The sequence below is a fragment of the Numenius arquata genome, chromosome 9 (genome assembly GCF_964106895.1).
Source record: "Numenius arquata chromosome 9, bNumArq3.hap1.1, whole genome shotgun sequence".
In the NCBI taxonomy this organism is placed as follows: domain Eukaryota; kingdom Metazoa; phylum Chordata; class Aves; order Charadriiformes; family Scolopacidae; genus Numenius; species Numenius arquata.
The window spans coordinates 59,899,717-59,921,628 of record NC_133584.1 but is presented as its reverse complement, the minus strand read 5'-3'; the positions used below and the strand labels follow the sequence as shown (position 1 = coordinate 59,921,628).

The 21,912-nt window shown below is 44.6% G+C and overlaps 1 protein-coding gene across 2 annotated transcripts in view; it reads right to left on the bottom strand.

The window, feature by feature from the left end:
* Positions 1-1,224: 1,224 nt before the first annotated feature.
* The window catches only part of INTS9 (integrator complex subunit 9), a 71,043-nt gene continuing 50,355 nt past the window's right edge, over positions 1,225-21,912 (bottom strand). For both annotated transcript variants that reach the window (XM_074154031.1, XM_074154032.1), the window contains 5 exons: positions 18,910-19,034; positions 18,132-18,299; positions 6,333-6,431; positions 3,973-4,110; positions 1,225-2,509 (listed from right to left, as the gene is read on the bottom strand). In XM_074154031.1, coding sequence (XP_074010132.1) covers positions 2,333-2,509; positions 3,973-4,110; positions 6,333-6,431; positions 18,132-18,299; positions 18,910-19,034 — 707 coding nt within the window. In that variant the 3' untranslated portion in view covers positions 1,225-2,332. The remainder of the gene's footprint in view (positions 2,510-3,972; positions 4,111-6,332; positions 6,432-18,131; positions 18,300-18,909; positions 19,035-21,912) is intronic.

Genomic DNA, 21,912 nt, shown 5'->3' with positions numbered 1-21,912 from the left:
ACAAGGAGTGTCACGGGGTGGCCAAGGGGATAATTTTTTTTTTTTTTTTCTTTTCTGGAAGAAAGAGAGTGAAACCAAATACCTTTACGTTGTGTCTCCATTAAACTGTGCAGCTCTGGTTAAAAGGCCTTTGCCATCCATCGCGTTCCACCCCCTCCGTCGCAGCTCTCCCGGGCTGCCATGGTTACCTCTGCAGCACTGACCCAGCCCCAAGAAAGGCTATTTATTTTTCTTCCTCTCTGCAGAATGAACAAACACTTCTTTTTGCCAGTTTAATTAAGATTTTTCACTAAAGAATCCCCTCCCAGTATGTTTATTTTTCCAGCAGGCACAACCTCTCTCTTCGTAAGAAATGAACCAGTTTGCAAGATGCTGGACTGGAGCAGGAAGAAGCTTTCCTGCCCAAAACGACAAGAGGAAAAAAAATCTGAAAACTTTTCAATCGCCCCATCCCTGGAGGGGTTCAAGGCCAGGTTGGAGGGGACTTGGAGCAACCTGGTCTGGTGGGAGGTGTCCCTGCCCAGGGCAGTGTGGTGGCACTGGATGAGCTTTAAGGTCCCTTCCAACCCAAACCATCAGATGATTCCAGCTCTGACCTCCGGCACCAGGCTTAAAGCAACAAGTAAATCCCACTATAATTACAAATGCAAATGAGTCTATTCAGAAAATGAGGGCTCTGGAGCACTGGGACCAGTGCTGGAGCTGGTCTGGGTAAGAAGGAGGAAGGCGCTCTCAAGGACTCACGCATTATCACTCGGCGCCGTTTATCACATCATAGCCTCCGCGCGTTAAGTATCCTCTTTTTTGGAGATTTAATTACAAGGTGAAATAAGTCCGATTCTGTTATTCTATTTTCCAGCGATGATAAAGAAGCCGAGCTACTGCAAATGTTGTAAAACTCTTATGAGGATTAACGCTACCGCGACAAGTTTTTCATCACCTTAACGCTGCTCTTCCTCTCAGGCCCATGGCACAGACCCCCCAGCAAAGGCTGGAGTCGCTACATCCCGGCGAATGGAAATCCTTAATGTCTACCAAATGTGATGTGGAAACTGCACTAGCAAACGGTTTTTACTACAGAGCTGTTCTTCCACTGCCTTACTCTCCCCAAAAGCTACAAACGGCAGGAGCAGTTGTATTTTCCAAACGCGTTCGTCCAGGCGTGGGCGGATGGGGGGTAGGGAGGCAGATGCTTTTATAAACCACAGAATGTGCTTCCTCCTTGGCATTAACTATGCTTTTTATTTTTAACACCAAATAAATACAAAACAATCCAACAAAAAAAAACCAAACAGCAGTAAATCTGAGAAATCGGTCGCTTTTAAAAGCAATACTATTAACTAAGTGTAGGCCCCAAATATATGATTTTGGGAGTGAAAAAAACCTCCCTGGGTCTGCAGTACAGAGGGCTTTGTATAAAGGACTCCCTATTTCAACCAGGATTTTGGATGGCGGGGGCTGAAAGGACAGGTTTTTAGAAGGTACAAACGAGAGGCACTTAAATCTCAAAGTTTTTTTGATAAGCACCAGGGGTTTAACTACTTTATGCACTTTTGAAGGTATCTTCCCGAGATACCTCCTCCGCTGATGATGGAGGGACTCAGGAGAAACCAGTCGTTTGTGTGTCTCGGCAAAGAGCGAGATGGATGAATCTGGTCATAACAGCGTCAAAACCACCTGGCATCGCTAAAACACACAGCTTTTCCAAAATCCCTCTGCTTTTGCAGGGAATGACCAGGTTCTCGCCGCCTCGAAGCTATTCTAGATGCCCACTAACCCCTCTTTTTTCCATTTTTATTTTTATAATCTTTGCCTTAGCGGCTTTCTCATTCCTCTTCGTGCCAGTGAAACGCACGTACCCAATGTAAATGGAGGACAGACAGGAATTTGGATCTGGTGACGAGGAAGAAGTAGTGGGGAAAAAAAATAGTATCTATCTTAATATCTGAGGCCATTGTTTCAATATTCTTGCCGAGTTTTCTCCGGTAAAGGATTGGGGCGTTGGTTGCTGAGGGTCACACAGAGCAATGTCCGTGTCTGCACACAGTCTCACCCTGACCTGGAAAATATACACTCTATTTATTTACTCTGCAGTTCATATCTCCTATAAGATTCCAACTCCCAATTTTACAGCACAGGAATCCTGTCCAAAATATTCCAAAACTGGTTAAAAATAAAACTTAAAAAATATGTAGATATTAAAAAATACTTCCTTGCTTCTCTATGAAAGGAAAGGTGGTTTCTGGTCTCTTTGAATCAGGAAATTCTCTCTCCTCTGGAAAGCTCTTAGCTCTGGGGTGTCTCTTTGCAGAGGGACCGTGATGTCCATGAGCTAAAACTTCTGCAGGAATTTGAGGACCAGGTCACGCAGCTTCACCCTCAGAGGTTCATCGTTGTCGCAGATGATGTGCGTGGAGTCCTCCTCAATCTGAATGAGGGTTTCTGCCTCCTGGAGGAGCACGATGTGGCCCTTGGCTGTGTCCTCCACCTTCACGTCACTGAAACCGTGCTGGATGCAGTGATGGGGAGGGAGTAAAAGAAAGAGACGTTACTGCAGCTGGGGAAAACAGAGATGAAAGCCCAGGGCACAGCGGGGAGGAGAGGGGAGAATGGCTACAAAATACTGAGTGCCGTTGCGGATATTCCTAGATCTCTGGGATTTGCAGAGGAAACACCCACGGGATAAGCTAAATATGACCCTCATTACACAGATGGATAAACTACAGAACAGAGAGGCTAAAGTCAGTGTTTTCCACTACATCAGGTCACTGCAACAGCAAAATCTTGAGACAAAGAGGACAAATGGCTCCTTTAACTACAGAAATGACCATCCGCTGACATTATTGCCTGAAAGATGATGCTAGTGGAGACCTATTGGGCCCCGGGGCAAACTTCCTCACAGACAATCCTGCCCTTTTCTCTACCTATTTTCTCCAAGGAGTCAGGCAGACAAGAACAGGGCTCCACAGAGCAGTAACCAACTGCCTGCAAGCTCAGCCACCAAGGCCCCTGCCCTGCAGCTCCCCGGGAAGTTTCTCCATCAGCAGAGACATTTTCAGGATCTCTTCTCAACCATGTCATTTTCATAAAACTTGTAGGAACTTCAATACCTTCAAGACCTTCTCCTCACTGTTCAAATTTACTGGAAAACAGGTGATGAGTCCAGAAGTTACATGGGGAAAACTCACCCACCCAGAGTGAACCCAAAAACTCTGCTTCCATAGGAAACCAGGAGGACATGACTGACATGAGACCCCACCTGGAGTACTGTGTCCAGCTCTGGAGTCCTCAACACAAGGACCTGTTGAAACGGGGTCAGAGGAGGCCACGGAGATGCTGGAGCCCCTCTGCTGTAAGGACAGGCTGAGAGAGTTGGGGGGGTTCAGCCTGGAGAAGAGAAGGCTCCGGGGAGACCTTGGAGCCCCTTCCAGTCCCTCAAGGGGCTCCAGGAAAGCTGGGGAGGGACTCTTGATGAGGGAGGGGAGCCCTAGGAGGAGGGGGAAGGGTTTGAGACTGAAAGAGGGGAGATGGAGATGAGATGTGGGGAAGAAGTTCTTTGGTGTGAGGGTGGTGAGAGCCTGGCCCAGGTTGCCCAGAGAAGCTGTGGCTGCCCCATCCCTGGAGGGGTTCAAGGCCAGGTTGGAGGGGGCTTGGAGCAACTTGGTCTGGTGGGAGGTGTCCCTGCCCAGGGCCGGGGGTGGCACTGGATGATCTTTAAGGTCCCTTCCAACCCAAACCATTCTGTGATTCTATGAAGTCCCTGTATCAGGAGATGCCTCCACAGGGAATTATTCCTTCTATGCTCATTGCAGGGACACACATTCCCAGAAGTACTTTCCCAGCTCATTAGCCCCTCTCCATCTCAAGCCACACCAACCTTATTTTCCCCCTCTCTTCCAGCAAACCAGCACATTTCTGAGATTAGTAGAAATCCGCATGGACCTCACTTGCCACCAAAGGCTTATTTATTACCTTCTCAAGGGTCTGCACAAACTGGTCCACGGGAATGGAGCCGCTCAGCAGTGGCTTCAAAGGTTTACACTCTGGCACGTCATCGCTCACTCGCTTCCTCTTCTTGCTGGCGGGAGGTTGCGGAGGTTTTGGAGGGAGCTAATGGATGAGAAGGTGCACAGTAACATCATGAATCACATCAGCTTGTTAGAATTTAGTTGGAATAACAAGTACATGAGGTAGAAAAGGAATACTGATGTTGTTTTCTGTGCGGAAGGGGAGAGGAGAAACCCAGCCCTGGGCTCCACCGCAGCTCCGCACACACAGGCCACCACTTACACAAATAAATTAGCAGTTTTAGTTTCAATCTCCATCCTCTTAAAATTTCCATCAAATTCAGCTCTGTTCAAATTTCTGTCATCTTAAAAGGCCTGTCTGACTCAGTTCAAGACTGAAGCTTTCCATTTTAGCATTCGAGTACCCCGCAATATTTTCTAGAAGTCAATGCCTTGAAAATCACACTCTAAAAGATGCAACAAATTGAGAAACGGGCAAATTCAGAGCAAGCAACCACTCGGGGAATGAGAAAAATAGGTAATTTATTTCTCACTGGCCTCAGAAAAGCGAGTCTTTAGGAAGAACTTGAATACAGACAAGGAGCAGCAAGAGATGCTGCAGTGCCTGAAAAATCACTGGAGTGTGATGTGGGTATAATTTTGTGCCGTTTCAGAAAGCTCTTGGCCTCGACTCGTCCCCGAGAGCCTTCTCTGTCGGCAGGGAGGGGGAGGCAGGGTCAGCACGGGCAGCGGTAGCAAACCGAGCGCTCTGTGTGCATCTGGGCAAGGCATGGGGTTAACTGAGCACTTCTGAAAGACCATTTCATGGGGATGAAAACCAGATTCCTCTAAAAAGAAGAGTGGGGAAATTATCATGTAAAATAAATCTCCATTGTCCTGCGCCAAACTAAGTTAGGTCGGGGAAGTGTTAGCACTGGTGTTTCCCAGTGAAGTAGCAATTCAGTCCCTGGGAAAAAGGTGTTGGGGAAAATTTCTCCAAAATTTTGGCAAGGCCATTTGCCAGGGATGCGTCTGGACAACACACGGGGAATTCGCCTGAAGCAACCCCAGTGCCTTGTAGCACCCTGTTGGTTCCAGATGACAGGCTGGGCTCCTCTCAACTCCCGTGTCTTTCCCAACATGTAGCATCGTGTCCGAACCTGCTGCTGTGATGTTCCCGTGCTTCTTTCAACAACCAGGGAAGGGTGTTTGTCATCCTTGGGAGAGAAATGCTGCCTGCTCAGGCTCCAGTTCCACTCACATGGTTCTGTGTTTGTAAATTGAGTTTTTGGGGCTTACACACAGCTTCTGTAACTCCCAGAGGTCCCAGGCTCAGCCAGTACTGACAGATAGCGCTGTGCTGGCTTAACTCCATCCATTTATGAGGGCTCTGGCATTTTAAGCCTAGGTCTAAGATTATTTGGCATCAGGAATCAGAGTAGAGAAGAGAGTAAATGAACAACACAAAGCAGAAAGCAGCCTCAAAACAACTGCATTGCGATACTTCATTTTTTTCAGAGTTGCCTAGTGTTTCTAGGGACATGACTTGGAAAAAGTACGACAACCTATCTGCTGTGCACTGATACAAATCCTTAACCGATCTTTTTTTCCCTGCTTTAAAGGCATTACCATACTGGGCCCTCTTCCTAAGCGTTGTGGGCCCAGCCCAGCTCTGCTGCCTGGCAGGAGAGGCACCATCGTGCAGAGTCTGGTCTCCCTGAGCTCCCTGCACGCTCCTGCATCGAAGGAGGAAGGGCACTAGGGCATCCGCTGCTGAGCAGGTCCACCAGCCACCATCTCCTTCTGCAGAGCCAGGAATTCTAATGCCAGGAATTCCAGTGTCAGTCTAAAGGAGGTGGTAGGAACAGAGTGTACACTCTTAGTTTGTACAGGGATGCACAATCTGCTTTTTTGGGGAACAGGGCAGCTTAAGGAAGACAGTCCCTTCACGTATTCTAGGTCATCTCTCTCCTCTGACCCTCAATTCTCAGTCCATGAGAGGCTGACTGATGCTGATCCTGATGTAGGGGTTATGGAAGACAGCAGTGTGATTTGTAGCCTCTCCTCAGGAATAATCTCCCTTCCCCTTTTATCTTAGCCAGGCACATGGCCAACGAAAAGAGGGTAGAGAGATTTATTTGCATCCCACTCTCTGCTCTAAGTGTAATTCCTCACTCACGCATGCCAGGACAAAGCATCTGACAAGGACTCTGCTCCGGTGGGGAAAGAGCTGTTGGAGGGGTTGCCTCAGGAGAACAGCTGGGGTCCCAGATGGCAGGAAACCCGGTGTAAGGATATTTTTCTCCCTTTCCCATTATACCATACCTGCAGCACATGCTTGTTGTCTTTAGTATGCAACACGGCAGAAACTGTTGCTAAGGAAATGCCAGGCTTAATCTCCAAGGGCACAAGCGAATCTGCAAGCTAAAGCAAAAGAAGGATTTTGTTCAGCAAGTGATAATCTCAAAATTTGTATGAATCCAGCTGTGATTTAAATTGGCAGCATGGTATTTTTAAACATGGACTAATGAACTGTAAACACAAACCCACTGATACGACGACAGAGCGCTCCCCTTACCTGCCTGGCTCTCCTTCTGGCTCTTAAAGCTACTGCCTTTCACACCGTTATCAGAGCACCCCGAGGTTTCCAGTAACCAAGGCAAGTCTCACAAAATGTATTAAAGAGAAACCTCATTTTAAAAGGCATTAACTTTATTAATAATTTTGATTAATAAAACTCACAATGTAATTTGTCATTGTTATGTTTGTTATGTCAATGGACAATGAAAAATCAAAGCCAGTTTCCTTTCCGTTCCTTAGCGCTGGGCCATTCTGGATGCAAACAGCTGGAAAAAAAGGGTTTGTCCTTAAAAACCCACTGGCTCTGTTGAATGGTTTGAAATTTTTCCTTACACCACCGCACAGAAACCCCTGTATAATTCCTCTCTGAAAGAAGTAAAATTTAGTCTTGGCTCCAACTTTGAATTGAACGGCCACATCCCAAGACCCTCAGCACTGAGGGCGTTGGCAGTGATGGAGCGGGCAGCGCTGCTCCTGTGGAGACGTGTGGAAGTTGGCAAGTGGGAAGCACCTCTCCCAGCCACCTTTCCAAAGGAACGCTGCAGAAACCAGTGCTCACAAACACAGAAAATCATTCCCATTTTCCCAGATGACAATACACTGGAGAGTGGGTGCTCTGGAGTCCTGTCCAGGACTGCAGCCAGGATCTGATCCTCAATAAACAGGCACCTGCACACCTTGGCCAGCAGCCCAAGCAGCTACCAAGACTCACTCCCAGCCAAGCACGATCCTGGTGTTCGCTGTGGACCTGAAGGCAAGGATGCACGAAGTGTGCTCTGTCTCTGTGGGGAAATACCAGAGGTGCCTCACAAAAGCGGGTAAGATTTCTCATGCGTTGTACCACTGGATGGGAAGACTTTTCAACTGTGAAGACAAGAAATTTTCCCAACAGTTGAACCAACAACCCATGCAGACCATCAACACATCTCATATAGAAAGAGCCTTTAGAAGATGAGCTTCACCTGAAGTCCATTCCCTTTCATCTTCAAACACACGGCACCTCCAGGTGGAGCCATGTATTAAGAAGAGCTTAACATCCAGGTAAAGAAGTTCTTTTGAAACTTCAGCCATCTACTGTACCGCTTCCACGGAGCAGAGCTCTGGAGAACCATCCATCACCACTGCCCCACCAGCAAGGCACCACCAAGCATTACTTTAGCTCGCCAGGGGCTCCCATGCATGAAAAGCAGGAAGAGAAACTGAGTGGATTTTAGAAAAGCATGGTAATTTACCATTTTGGAGATCGTGCACCTGAGGCAAAGGAAGATTGAATTCCTTACCAAAGACCACCTAGTGAATTTTCAACAGGATCCAAACCAGGAGAAGGTCAGCACAGAACAACTGAACCCTGCCACTTCTCAAGAAACTTCAGGTTTATTTATTAAATTACATTTAGGTAGGTCATTGCTCTGTTACTGCAAAACTCTAATCCTTGTGACTACAGAAGCAACTGAACTTGACTTCAAAAAGCTACTGGCCTCATCCTTTTGCCATCAAAGCACTGAGAAGGCTTTTCTGTTGGCTTCAATGGCAGCAGAGTTCAGTTACTTCTAATAACTTCTGAAAATCTCACCTACCACGATTGAAGTTGCAGGAACATTTTGGGAGCACCTCCCTGAAATAAAACAGCTGGACAGATGTTTGTGTGGGAAAAACACAAGATATTTTTAAGGCTGCATTCAAATCCCCTAATTTTTGCATGTATTCAGACTTGGTGAATTTTAGAAATCAAAATTTCGTGGAGCAATTCAGATTGCTCTCTCTCTGGGATTCTGTTCAAGATCTTTAAAGCAGGCAATTTGAATACAGTCTTTAGAGTTTGTTGTTGAAGGCTGAGAGAATGAAAATATAATGATAATTACTGCTTCAGATTTCCCCTGGGACCTAAAAATAGTAATACTTTCGGCAGCATGTTATGATGCACTTTGCAGTGGTCAAAGGCACTTTCCATTCCCACCACCTGCCAGAGGAAGATCGATACAAAACGGGCTCTAATGAAGAATACACGGCAAGAGGACAAACACTGTAACGAGACAGATCCTTAGGAAACAGAAAGCTGCTTAGAATCTAAGCCTTCTTCTGCCACTGAGATACTTTGATATTAACATTTATGCAGGTTTTAACCACACAGTTGGTAAATAGCAATTTTAATTGTTAACAGTCAAAAAGACAGTAAGGCAGCCGTTCGTTTTTATTTTCTCTGAGATATTGCTTCATCTCACAGCCCTCTCCATATTGCAGCCAATCCTTTTATTATAGAAGTTCACTGACCCAAACCAAAGAGGTCATTTAATCACATCCAGTAATTCACCCACCAAGACCAGCCAGCGCTGCTACACTCCTTTCAACTGACCTCCCGCACACACAAATCACAGAACTCTGCCAAAAGGTTGGATTAAAGAAACCCTTTGCAGAGAGATAGCAAATCTTGTCTCTACTCCAAGCAATGGCAACTCCACCACTTCCCCTGGCAAGCTCTTCCAAACTTTAATTTTCCTTGCAACCAGAAAACCGTGTCTTATTTCAAGGTTGAATTTGTCCAGCTTTCAGTTGCTGCATCTTGTTATGCCTTTTGTCTGCAAGATTGAAAAGCCCCCCACTATGCAAGAATAAATGCTTCTTCCTTCCAGTCATTATCAGGAGCCTGATGCCACATGCCGGCACCGGGAAAGTCACGAAAGCAGAGACGCACGGCACTGAGCACGAACATGGCATTAATCAGTCCCCTGCCTATGGATGAGCACTTGGGCTGCCTTAAGACAAACTCGTGTGTGTATGTGTACTGGGTATTTCATTTTTTTTAAACCCCTCCTGTTAAGGAAAGTTTAAAACGGAGACCAACCGAAAAACAAACTCTCAGTAGTCTGAAACCACGAGTGTTGATGTGAACCTTGTATGAGTTGAGGGAGAGAAGAGTCAGCCTGGGAAGTTCTGCTCCCATAATGAGAGCCATCCATCCGCCTGTGCTCCTCCAGAGAAAAGACATTTTTACCATAAATTGCGGTTGAATCTTTCATGTAGGATTGTATTTTCCGCAACAAAATGAGACCTCACACATACTATGTGAGCCCGAACACTGTTGTTGCCCAAACTACAGCTGTTTATAAAGAATAAGAATGCACACAGGTCAGGTTACTCTGAAGCCTCTATTGAGGTCTTCACTGGGGACAACTCTCCCTAGGCTTTAGGTCACACGCTGTCTTCAGTGACCAGCCCGAAATCCTCTCGTGGGCAATGAAGAGCTGAATAATGACTGAGGATGGGATCTAAAACTCCTACTGTTAAAAAAAAATGAGGCTGAATGATCAGTGAATAAAATCAGGAAAGGAGCAGGATTTTAGCACACATGGTCTTGGTCCTGTGGAGCATTTTCCCAGGAACAGACACATGTAAATACACACCAGCCAGTATTTTAACATCCCAGTTGCAGCTATACTGGCTGTGACGACTGCCAGTGGTTTCCTCCTAGGTTTTTGGGAGACCTCTCCAAACTTCTCCCTTTTTCCTCTTCCCCTCCAAATTTTTATAAGTGCATCAGTTCTTGGCTTAGACTAGAGAGGGTGCAGGAAAACCGACCCAGCAGGGAGAGCTCAAGTCTGCATTGAGTGAGGTGAGCTGGACCTTCACCCCCCAGGACTGGATGGAGCAAAGGGGAACAAACAGGAGCACAGCAAAGCTTATGAGTAATTAAAATCCCCTTAACTTTTAAGATCTGAAATTCACTGGTGTGTACACCAGATTATCGCATGTGTATTTAGAAAGGGACACAGCTGGGTTTTTACATCGACGTTAAATGTGTATTTTCCAGATTTGCAAACTGTGCATAAATGTATGATTAGAGGTAGGAGCCAGAGTTGGAACTCTGGATCAAACCAGAGAAATCAAAGATGTGAAACAGCTGTGAAACCACTGGGCAGGACAGACCCATTATGAACTCAACACATTGCAAGTCCTTAGCAAAAAAAAAGAAAGAATAAAGCTGCAATATATTCCTTGGGGCAGGGATGAGTTTTGTTCAGTGCCTTTGCAATACCCAGCGCTCAAAAATCCTACTAAAGGGTCTATTACTCATGCTACTCTACTGCAATAATTAAATGGCAGGAAAATTTTAAAAAATCATCAAAAGTGGATCACATGTGACGAACACAACAGCTTTCTCTGATAACACAACTGCTGAGGGAATTGGGGCAGCCACAGTCTGCGCTCCATGAAGGACTAGGAAGGTACCACATGGGAAATTACAAACTGTGGATTTCTACAACAGCCCTGAGGTGGGGAAAGTGCTGGTTAAAACAAAGGTATCCTCTGACAACTACCAGGCTGTCGCTGCAATTCCTGAAGGATCAGCCTTGAGCCTACTCCCACCCAATTTTTATTAATGACCTCAGCACAGAATGAAGAGAGTATTCAGAAGTCTCCACCGAAGTTTGTAGAGGAACCCTTAATAGAAAGAAATTGGGCAATTGTAGAGGAAGAACTCGATGACCTCAAGAACGGGAGTGAGAAAAACAAGATGAAATTCAATAGCATGAAATGCAAAGCCAGGGACTGGGCTAATACCGAGAATTTCTGCTGTGAGCTGGCAGCTGCTGGAAATGACAGAGGTGAAGGGTCCAGGTTTATTAGTCCATCCCATGAGAACTGAGAGTCGCAAATGTGACACGGCCACGAAAAAGCTAAATGCAACTCGAGAAAATATCAGGTAATTCTAGCAGAGATGAGCTTTTGCTATTATATCGGGCCCAGCAAGATCTCATCTGAGCTACTTGTAAATTGTGGGTAATTTAAGTTCAAGTAAGATATACTGAAGGGCAGATTAGGGCAGGAGAAGCTGTCTTGTAAGAGGAAACTAAATATCTTGGCTTGTTTAGCCTGGCAAAAAGAAAGGCGAAAGGAGAATTTGATTATTCTACATAAACACCACAGGGAAAATACCAACAAAAGAGAAAATCTATTTATGCTGAAACATGACGTTAAGAATAAGGATGTGCAGACCAGCCAAGAATAAGCGTAGGCTGGAAATTAGGATGTTTCTAGCCATCAGAGACTGTGGGGGTTTGCACAGCATTCTAGTGGGAACAGCAGGGGCAAAAGCCTTCACAGTTTGAAACCGGTGCCTTACATTTTATGAGTCACGTTATAAACACTATTACTAACTGCAGCTGGGTTCCGGCCACATAATCCACGAGGGCACTTCCATTTCTAGGTGGAAATGATTGCTTACAGCCTTGGAGATTGCCAGGTAGGAAAAGATTCCCACCCGGATCCTAGCCCCTAAAGAGGATGCAATTCGTATGCGACAGAAAAATATCCTCTCCCGATTTTCCAATTTTTAGAGAAGCCCAAAGATTTTAAGATCTGCCTGCCTTCAGAGGGAGTCTACCAGGTCCTACCGATCACAAAGGTTTTTACAATAAGCAGTCCTCGGCAAAATCAGAACCGAGAACAACCCACCTCATCCTCCATCCCTCCTCTCACCTTGCTACTCACACACATCAAACCCAGTGTCTGGATGCAGAAAAGCATCTTCCTTGTGAACCTTTAATAGAAAAAGAGTGCCCAAATATTCCACATGCTTAAAAGCCATGCAATAGCCCTTTCACAAGCAGGGATGGTCTGTATAGTCAGTTTTGTAAACAGAATTTAAAATATGGTCTTCATCCTGTGGCAATCTTAGGAAAGGAAGACAATTTACGTCACCTCCTACCTCCCTGCCTCTCCTTATCCCTTCGTTATTCAAATACCAGGAGCTCTTGTTGTTGAATCACTGGAAATCAGACACAGAACTGCACAAGAAATGACAGTGTGGGCAGAAATCTCCAACAGATTCATCCCTGGCTTTATACCGTCTGCTAAATCGGGCAGAGCCTGAGCACAGGAAGTCTGCAAGTATCAGATCCTGTAGAGGAAGCAAGAAGATACCTGGTCAAACCCACACACCGAGGGGGAAAGGTCTAAAGATTTAAATATGCCTGTGGAGTAAGCGTTCACGACCAGCAAGCACGTTAAACAGGGCACAAGGATGCCGCAGGCCATTTGTGCAGCAGAATGGAAATTGGGGACTCTTTCTAATGAGACTTAAAGGAAGAAGGGCATTTCCAACAGAGAAGAACAAACATCCTGGAACTAAGGGCATCTATATAATCATTAGTGGGTGATCTGAGTCGTGTCTTGTTGGGGTTTCGGCCTCAGATTTTACAGAATCGAAGTGTTTTAAATGGGATGATTGAATTGCTAAATTAACCCTAACTTAATAGATCTTTCAGTCTCTGTGGGTCTCCTACAATTCTCTCTGGAGTGGATTTTAAAGTCTCATTAACTTTGGTGGATAAAGAATCATGCCATAAATATCTAGGTTTTGATATTATTGCTTGCAAATGCCGACATCTTAAGTTTTACTCTTCCACAGAGCCAACACCTAGTGGAGAAATAAAACAAGGTGAAGGGGTACTTCTGCAGTTTTGAGCAATGAAACAAACCCCTTCTTTTCCATGTACCTGCTCCATGTTCAACTAACAGACCAGGGCTCCAGATCAACATGAGGAACATTACCCCCGAAGCCTGGAAATCAAACCAGAAAGACTTGTACTGACCAACCAACGGGAAATAATCCTGGGTGGGATTATAAATAGTCTCAGTACTAAAGCTAACCCCTGGCTTGTGGCCAATCCTGTGCCAAGAGACAGTATTAAGGAGGTGTTTAAGGAGTGTAATGAAGTAGATTTATGGGTGTTTAGTGAAGCTCTTCCCCAGTATGCTGCACAGCCTAGGAGCAGGCAGGAAACCGCTATTTGAGGAACTTACGGGAGGACATTGGAAGCCAGAACCAGCAGAAGCAGAAATCAGCTTCAAACTCGAATGAAAAAATGCCAGGCAGGGGAAGCAAGGACATCAAATATCTTCAAAGTAAAGGCAAGCAGCTTTCAGATGCAAAAGATGAGTCATTTGAAAGACATGAAAAGGGCATCAAGAAAAATATTCAAAATATAGTGACCAGTTTATGGGTCAGAATGTGGGGTCGGCAAAGTAAGCCGAGGGTTAGAAGAAAAACAAGAAATCAAACTCTTTAATCCCTGACAAATGAAAGGAAGTAGAAGAGGTAAGATGAAACCATGTTTTGCCTTTCTTTCTCTCAAAAAGGAATTGGCAAGATCCTACATGGAAAGAGAAGTCAAAGTAAGAAAAGGGGAGGGTGGAGTGAAAGCTACATAATTCTAATGGGCTGCCAAGTGGCTGCTTCCCTAATTCTTCTCTGCAATAGTTCCTTGTAATTTTACTTCATGTCGGGCTGTGCATTGCACATTGACACTCTCCTCTACCGGCCTGTGTCCTGAAGAACTTGCAAATAGAGTATTTTAACAACACAAGGCCCTCACCGAAGTCAGTCTACTGCTGAAATCAAGTGATCCGCACCATTGTTCAGCTGTAATTAAACTGGAGGCACATTATTTGCTCAAACACTACTGTTTAATTTATCTGTTTGCTCCAGAAGGTGTTTTCCATTTTCCCATCGTTCTCCTGTGAATAGACAATGCCCAACCAATTTCCAGGAAGCAGCCTTTTTTTTTTTTTTTTTTCTTAATTATTATTATTTTTTAAAGTGAAAGGCAGATGCCGAGAAGAACAAATTAGTTAAAGCGTAAAGGTTTCCACAATACCTCTGAGAGCCATTTCCAGCCCGGTGCCTTGGGACTGTTAAAAACTCTCTCTAAACAAAGGCTGCTCTGAGCGCAAATCTCATTAACATAGAACGGTCCTGCCTGACCTGACTTTGCTCTTGGGTGAAGTCATTGAAACGTAGACAAGCTGAGGCGGTATCAGTAAATTTACATTAGTCTGACAGGCCAGAATCTGAAGCACTGAAAAGGTTTTGGAAAGGAGATTTCCCACTGCTGTTAACCATCACTCTGTACTGACTGAAACCACGCTGAGCCAACTCTTTGGTTTTCAAAAGCTTTAAGGATCCAGACAGAAGTTGGAGCACATGTCCATTTCTGAGAGGGCCCTGACCAGGACTTCATTAAAGCAGATACTCTTTTATGAGACTTTTAGCTGTACTTTAGACCCAAGTCCCAGCCCTGGAGCAGATCTAGCAATTACTTTTTTTTTTTCCAGGGTGGATTTCATCAGTCCATACTTGGCTAACATGGTTTTGACAAATAACAAGCCTTTGCAAGATTCAGTAGGAGCTATAAAATACCCTTTCTGCTTGCCACTGGAGCCTTCACCGAACCCCAGAGCTGGTGGTAGCCCATATAAAACAAACGCCCTTTCCTTGCAGAATAGAAATTCCTATACAGTTAGGCACCATAAAGTCTTCCTGGATGAAACTACTGATAAGGGGACATTAAGCAGCAAATACTTCCCACCAGGGAGCCTCATCTATCATCTCTGCAATCCTGTATTGCACAACCCACCCGCTAGAAGGGGAAGTCAGAGCCATTTTTTTGCCACCACTGCGTAAACCCTGCCCGAAACCATCAGGCCACCTGCATCAGCCTCTCAAAACCAACATCCTAATGACCCCTCTCTGCACAACAGGACAGACAGACAGGGCTCTTCTGCTGGGAGGGGGGATGAGGCAAGCCATGCAGATGGAACATGAAATTATTAGGGAGCTGAGGTGCTTATTTAGGGGGTTAGCATCAAAGGAAATACAGCCCCTAGAAAAAGACAGTCTTTTCCTCCTTCTCCCATTTATTTGAAAACCAAATAATGAGTGTTTGTGACTGGTTACACAGAGTAGGAGAGATGAGTTAGCAGCTAAGCTGCTAAGACTCAAAGACTCCATCTGAAAGACTCTAACTCAAGTCAGAGAGGGTGGGAGACAACCCACCATCCCTCCCATGCCTTATCACCACTCTGCAGGTCAAGCTGGAAGCCGAAACCAGCCTCACAGGGTGATGGGATGAAGACATGCTGAAACAGAGACTGTCCTGGGGCAACAGTCTGCAATCACTACAAAGTTGGCACTGCAATTCCTCTAGCAAATTCCTTTAAAAAGAAAGAGCAATATCTCTTTTTGAGGATGATTTGCGTATTTCAGTGCTGGGGAATGGCATCCTACTAACAGCCCTGAATCACAGCCTTGCTCTCAGAGGGAGGCACACAACCACTAATGAGTCTAACTCTCTAAGAACCCCCTGGGGCGAGCAAACACTACCTCCCTGACACCAATGAGGAAGGACAACAGCTTTCCTGAGAGTCTCAGAGATGATCTGATCTACCTAATTTTTGTATAATATTAAGAAGTCTTTTTGGGAGCATCATGACATACCAAGCAGCTTTTTGCAACAAGTTGGTAAGCGCAGCTTTGGAACCGGGGGGAATATCTGGACGTGGAAAATCACGAGATGTTTCTACTCCCTGAGCACAGATAGCTGTGAAATTAGGACTCCTGTGTGAATGTAATTTGAGGTTATTTGTAAGAGGAAAAAAAGGGCCATTTCTGTCATTATTCCTTTCTGTGAAGCTTTCTGCTCAAACTCTTCAAGTTAAAGCAAATGCAATAGAAACCAGCTCTCATTTTCTATGTGCTTCTTTGATGCCCACTCCCAGGTTGTCTGCAGCGCATCCTCCCTCCAACATCCCAGCAGTTTCAGGAAATGCTCTTATTTCTGAGCACTATTTTTACCTACAGGTATAGAAACAATCCATTCGCTTCAGTGACAGACAGCACCTAAAAACCACTGGAGATCTGGGTTTGAGAAACGGGGAGCATTTTCCCATTCGTGGCTGCCAATGAGACTGAATCCATGTGGCCTCTTGAGTCTCAAGTGTAAGGGATCTCGCTGCCAGCGGCCAAGCTAACAAGAGGAACACTGACTTGTTTCCTGATGCAGTCCAGCCCCGTGAGCATGGCACTGCCTTCGGACTAATAAGCTCTGCCAGGGAACTCTGAAGTCCCTGGTGGCCTTTCCAATGTGAGCTGAATTTTGTGTTTTAGACTCCGACAGAGCAAGAGACTGAACCTGCGACTGTATTCGTCTGTAGTATCTCTGCTAATTTGCATTCTGTTTGCAAATCCGCCCTCCTCACAGCGCTGACACAAGGGACAGGCTCACATACGAAGGCTCACTTACACCCTCACAGTTTAGGGAAAAACCCAAAACTTCAGCGGAATAATAGGGAAGCCACATGCTGGCTCTCTGCACTCAGAACATAAGATTTGTTTTGGTCACGCTGGTGAATGGAAGCCATGTTTTACTAGTCTTAGGTTTAATAGGATCCAATAAATATGCAAATTTCCCAAACGATTAAATATACATGCCTTGATGGAGTTGCATCCAAGTATATTTTCTAATTAAAGAATCCCTCCGTGTCTCTGGCAGTCCTCTAACCAGGCTCCTCACAGAACTGATACACGAAGTAGACACAGGCGAAATGGCAGGAATGGGTGTTGCGGCCTGGCTGAGGGATTCTGTTACATGGCTACCAGTTCTGTTCTTCGTGTTTGGCTTAACTAAGGGCTCTTCCTCCCTCTACTCTCTGATGAGAAGTAGACTCACGTATTCACCGGTTTCCGATGGGCAGGAACGCCTGCTTGTAAAAAGCCACTGTCACCTTTGATCCAAGGACACATTTGTGCTGATTGGATTGTCAAAAAAATATTTTAAGATCATGCCTGTTAGAATATGGGTCACCCTTTGTATTATGGGTACATTTATATTTGATTTATGGGCTTAATAAATTATTAATAGATGTTGCGGGTGTAAGTAGCCCACATTACAGATGGCTACAAGCAACCCATTAACCTGCTGGGCTTCAGCACTCTGTTGGAATTAACCATTTATTGGTACTTTTGCAATACAAATGAGCCATTTCACTACTATGCCTTTAACATATGACTGAACACTGGGAAGGGAAATACAAGGGAATACAAGGGCAAGCCTATTTCTCATGGCAGGTACAGCTGGGGAAGAAGAAAGGCAACTCCTGGCTACTAAGTCCCAGCTTCTTTGGATCCTTTCCATGGCCTTGGGCCACTAATTCAAACGGCAGTGCCTTAACTTACTCATATTTAAACTGGAGGTGACTGGCTTGCCTCACAGGTGGCTAGCAGAGATTGCCCTTTGGCCTGTATGTTGAGACGCAAATTAAAAAGGACAATTAACTTGAACACATTTTTTGCTTTCCCACCATGTTTTTTCCAATTCCCATTAGTTTACACAGTGAAATTCTCCCTCAGAAATGCTTCCTTCTTAGCCCTCCATTTGATAGAAAGCGCTTTACATGATCATAGTCAACAGCAAAGAGGATGCTGAGTCACTGGAAGAGGTTGCCCAGGGAAGTTGTAGATGCCCCATCCTTGGAAGTGTTCAAGGCCAGGTTAGATGGGGCTTTGAGAAACCTGGTCTAGTGGGAGGTGTCCCTGGGGAACGGGACTAGATGATCTTTAAGGTCCCTTCCAACCTAAACCATTCTATGATTCTATAAATCACAGCCAGAAGGTATCTTTAGTCAAAGGGGCTACTGAAGCAGCAGCTTTGAATTTGGCTGTATGAGCAAGAAGCCACCATGTTTTTAGCCACTTTTGTTACTCACTTCTGGCATGATTTCGATCTTCTCGTAGCGCCGCTTGTAGGGGAGAGTCAGCACCTCTGCCCTGCGGTAGGACATGGGGGGCGGCTGGCAGTCTATCATCAGATCCGTGCGATGAGACTGGGTGGGGGGTGGCTGAGTGTACTGCTCCGGGCAAACCACGTGGAGAGGCTGGAAAAGAAGAGAGTGGTGACTTATAAAAACGTTTGGTTGATTCTACAACAGTAATTGTTGTCATAAGGAGGACTGCAGAGAGCTTTTTCTTCCAAATCCTTGTCATCTAAACTGGGAGCAAATGACAGGAGTGGTGGAGACCATCACAAAACGGCATGGAGTGAGGCAGATGTCCCAATATGCAAAGCTGCAAAATCATGAGCAAAATAAGCAATATTAACAAAGCACAAACAGGCCGGTTGCCACAAGGGTCACTGCAGGATTTAAAGAAGCCAAAGGACGAGACAGTGTTTCTGCAAACTGTTCTGGAAACAGCATCATACTTCAGCAGTAACATGGAAGAAGATGCTTGTTAGTGGCAATTAAGAAGATGTTTAGTGGCAACTGCCACTAAAAAAAGGCAGCAACAGTTGCTATCAGTTGTGCAGTGACGGTCACAGAACAATGAGATAAAGTGATCCAGACATTGTTAAGAGGTTTGGAAGAATATGTGTTTTTATGCTCAACAAGCTGAAGACAGAACAAAGGGAAAAGCTCAGCCAGGGAAAAAACTGGGTATTATTTTTATTATGTCATGAATCAGAAAGCAAATTTCATTATTCATTACCTGGACTTCTTTGAGTAATTTAGACACCTGGATAAAATTCAGTCTTGTGTCAATGGGACAGTAAACACATTTCATCGCCAGAGGCTGATAAGGAGCCAGGGCATCCAGATAAGAGAAATCTGGTTCTGAAAAGAAAAATGTTGAAAAGACTCAATGCCTATTAAGAACCAAGATGGCCCAGTTCCTCTCTGATTCCACGTTCTAGTCTAGACAAGCTGTTGTTCAGCAATGTTAATTCTGTTAGAGATTCCTCTTCCCTTCTTCCTTCCCCTACCCGTTATTTTCAGTTAATTTGATGAAAATTATGCCCACAATTAGTCTCACCTTAATCAAGCAACAGAGCAATACTATTTCATTGGAACACACTGTTGCATGATTTTTATAACAAATTCAATCAAGACAAAAACGTAATCTCTTATTTTGAATCAGATCCTGTAGAAGAGGGCAAGATGTAGAAAGTTTTGCTATTGTAAGGTAACCCAAAAGTCAGCTTGTTTTTCACTGTGATAAACCTGTACCAATGTCCTCTGCTACAGACACACTACCTCCCAACTCCCCCTTTTCCTTAATATATATATATATATATATATATCTATATGGGGTTTTTTTAATCTAAGTGCCAGGTTTAGGCTGGTGGGTGTAAATTTTAATATAACCCAAGAGAAGCTGTAGGGAGCCCTCCTGTTTAAAGGACAAGCAATTGGGTTTTTTACAGTTATGCCAGCAGTGCAGTTCCAGTTCAGGCCAGTATGAACTGAAGGTCACGGTAGGGGCTACCCAGAAGGAGAGATGGGCTGTGATAACTTTATTAGCTGGTATTTTTCTTAGACCTAGCAAGTCCCAACTTCCCTTTGTACTCTTATTATTGACTTTTAAAAATCAGATTAGAGGTTTGTGAGGGAAAAGTCATGCACTGTAATGGGCTTTTACTCACCCAGGGAGTAATACAACATTGAGAATACTACCGAAAAATCCTATTTTTGGTGAATGAAAAACCTAAGTCTCTTAGGTGACACAGTGCAGGATAGACGTAGCCACTTAATTCTAGAGACCGCCAACTAATGATGTGGAAAAGCTTACGCCATCACTATCTACCTGATAATTGTGGGGTAGATCTCATAAAGGGAATGTTAGAAAAACTGGTATTAGTTTGGTAAGTAGAGAACGAGAAAAAGAGAAGGGGACGCATGGAAGACTTATCTGCAAGACTACTGTGAACCACAGGGCCTCCAAGGACAACCTGCAGAGGGAAGTGCAGTTGTGAACCACCAAGCCTTACTGGAAACCAGTATGAGGTATTTCTCTGATACCTGCTCAGGCTGTGTAAAAGGATGAACTTAAAGGACACTCAAATAGGATGAACTTAAAGGACACTCAAACACAGAGAATTCAGTCTAGATTTAGACAGCCATCTTCTGTGTTGACATCACCCTGAGGAGAGCACTGACTGGATTCCTCATGTAGAAAGCAAGAAAAAAATGTCCTTTACAACTTTACCACAGGAAGTTCAGCACCCGGCATGGCATCCGACATTCAATATTGGGCCTCATTCTACTGATAAAGACAAGTTAATTGTTAGCCTAAAAATCTGCTGCTGGCTGAGTACCAGCGATCACAATGTGGTTATATTTACCCTGTGAGAACATCAGCCAATGATACATACGTTTGGAACCGTCAAAGGGATAATTTTCCCAAGTTTAAAGCAATTGTCAGAATAACTGCCTGGGAACATCAAAGTGAGAAATAGTAACAAAAAATGATAGTTGTACAAGAACATCTTACTAGATGCCTGAAAAAGCCACGAATCCACAAACATGAAATAAAAATTATACCGGGCAGAAAGCCATGCTAGTTAAAAGCAGATGTGTTAGTGGCAATGAAACAAAGCCTAAAAATATCAATGTAAAAAATGGGAGTTAATGGCAGTTAAATTTAACAGCAATGAATACAAGTTTAGCAATAAGAAGAGTGAGAAGGCAGCTAGCTGAAGAACGGTCAGCAGTTAACTAAGGTTAAATCAGAAGACATTTTAGAACTCATTGGGGAAAACCAGAAAACTTAAGCCAGGCACACGTCCTCCGCTTGAGATGTACGATGAAATTGCAAATAGTAAGACTAAAAAGTTATCAGAAGAGAGCTTTTCCATCCCATCTGGTGGTGTGAATGACACAGGGATTTCACTGCTTGTATCTGAGAATGTCAGGAGGCAGCACCTTTTCAGACTAGGTATTTTTGAATCAGGAGGCTCAGATAATGAGCAACCTGGTCTAGTGGGAGGTGTCCCTGCCCAGGGCAGGGGGTTGGAACTGGATCATCTTTAAGGTCCCTTCCAACCCAAGCCACTCTATGATTCTATGACACTATAATGTACAGATGTGGAATTTTTGATCTAAGAACCCAAAATGGCATCCAGTCTAAATGGAACCCCTGAATAACTAATGACAATGTAAGAGCCTAGGAAAAGTGAGAAATTCTAATGAAGGAATTCTAACACAGGACTTTGAAGATTTAGAACATGAGAAAAACATAACTTGAGCTAGTCTCATACTGAACTCGTGAAATACCCGAAGAGCTGGTTTGAAACCACCAAAAAACCAGAAGTCACCCGCGTGATGAAGACAGTGCTTGTCAAGGACACATATTGACTTCTTCTGGCAGAATCGCATGTCTTTAGCTTTTCCCCCAAGACATCTGATTTACTACTGTGTGACAGAGTTATAAAATCTTCCACTGTACAGCACTAATGTGGCACACACGAGCTGTTTTTAAGATGTCCTAGGGAGTTAGTTTTTAAAGTATTGTTGTTAACGGAGAGAGAGAGCAAGAAGCAGGCTTCTTTCTACCGTGTTTTCTCCTAGAATTTCTTTGTGGCTTAGTGGTATTCAATATTTTTAATCAATAATCTATTCAATACTGCTTCAGCGGTAACGTTTGCCGATGACACAAGCATGCAGAGCAGCGCTACAGCTCTCTCGCAGCTGGTGCCCTGCCTGTTGGCTGCAG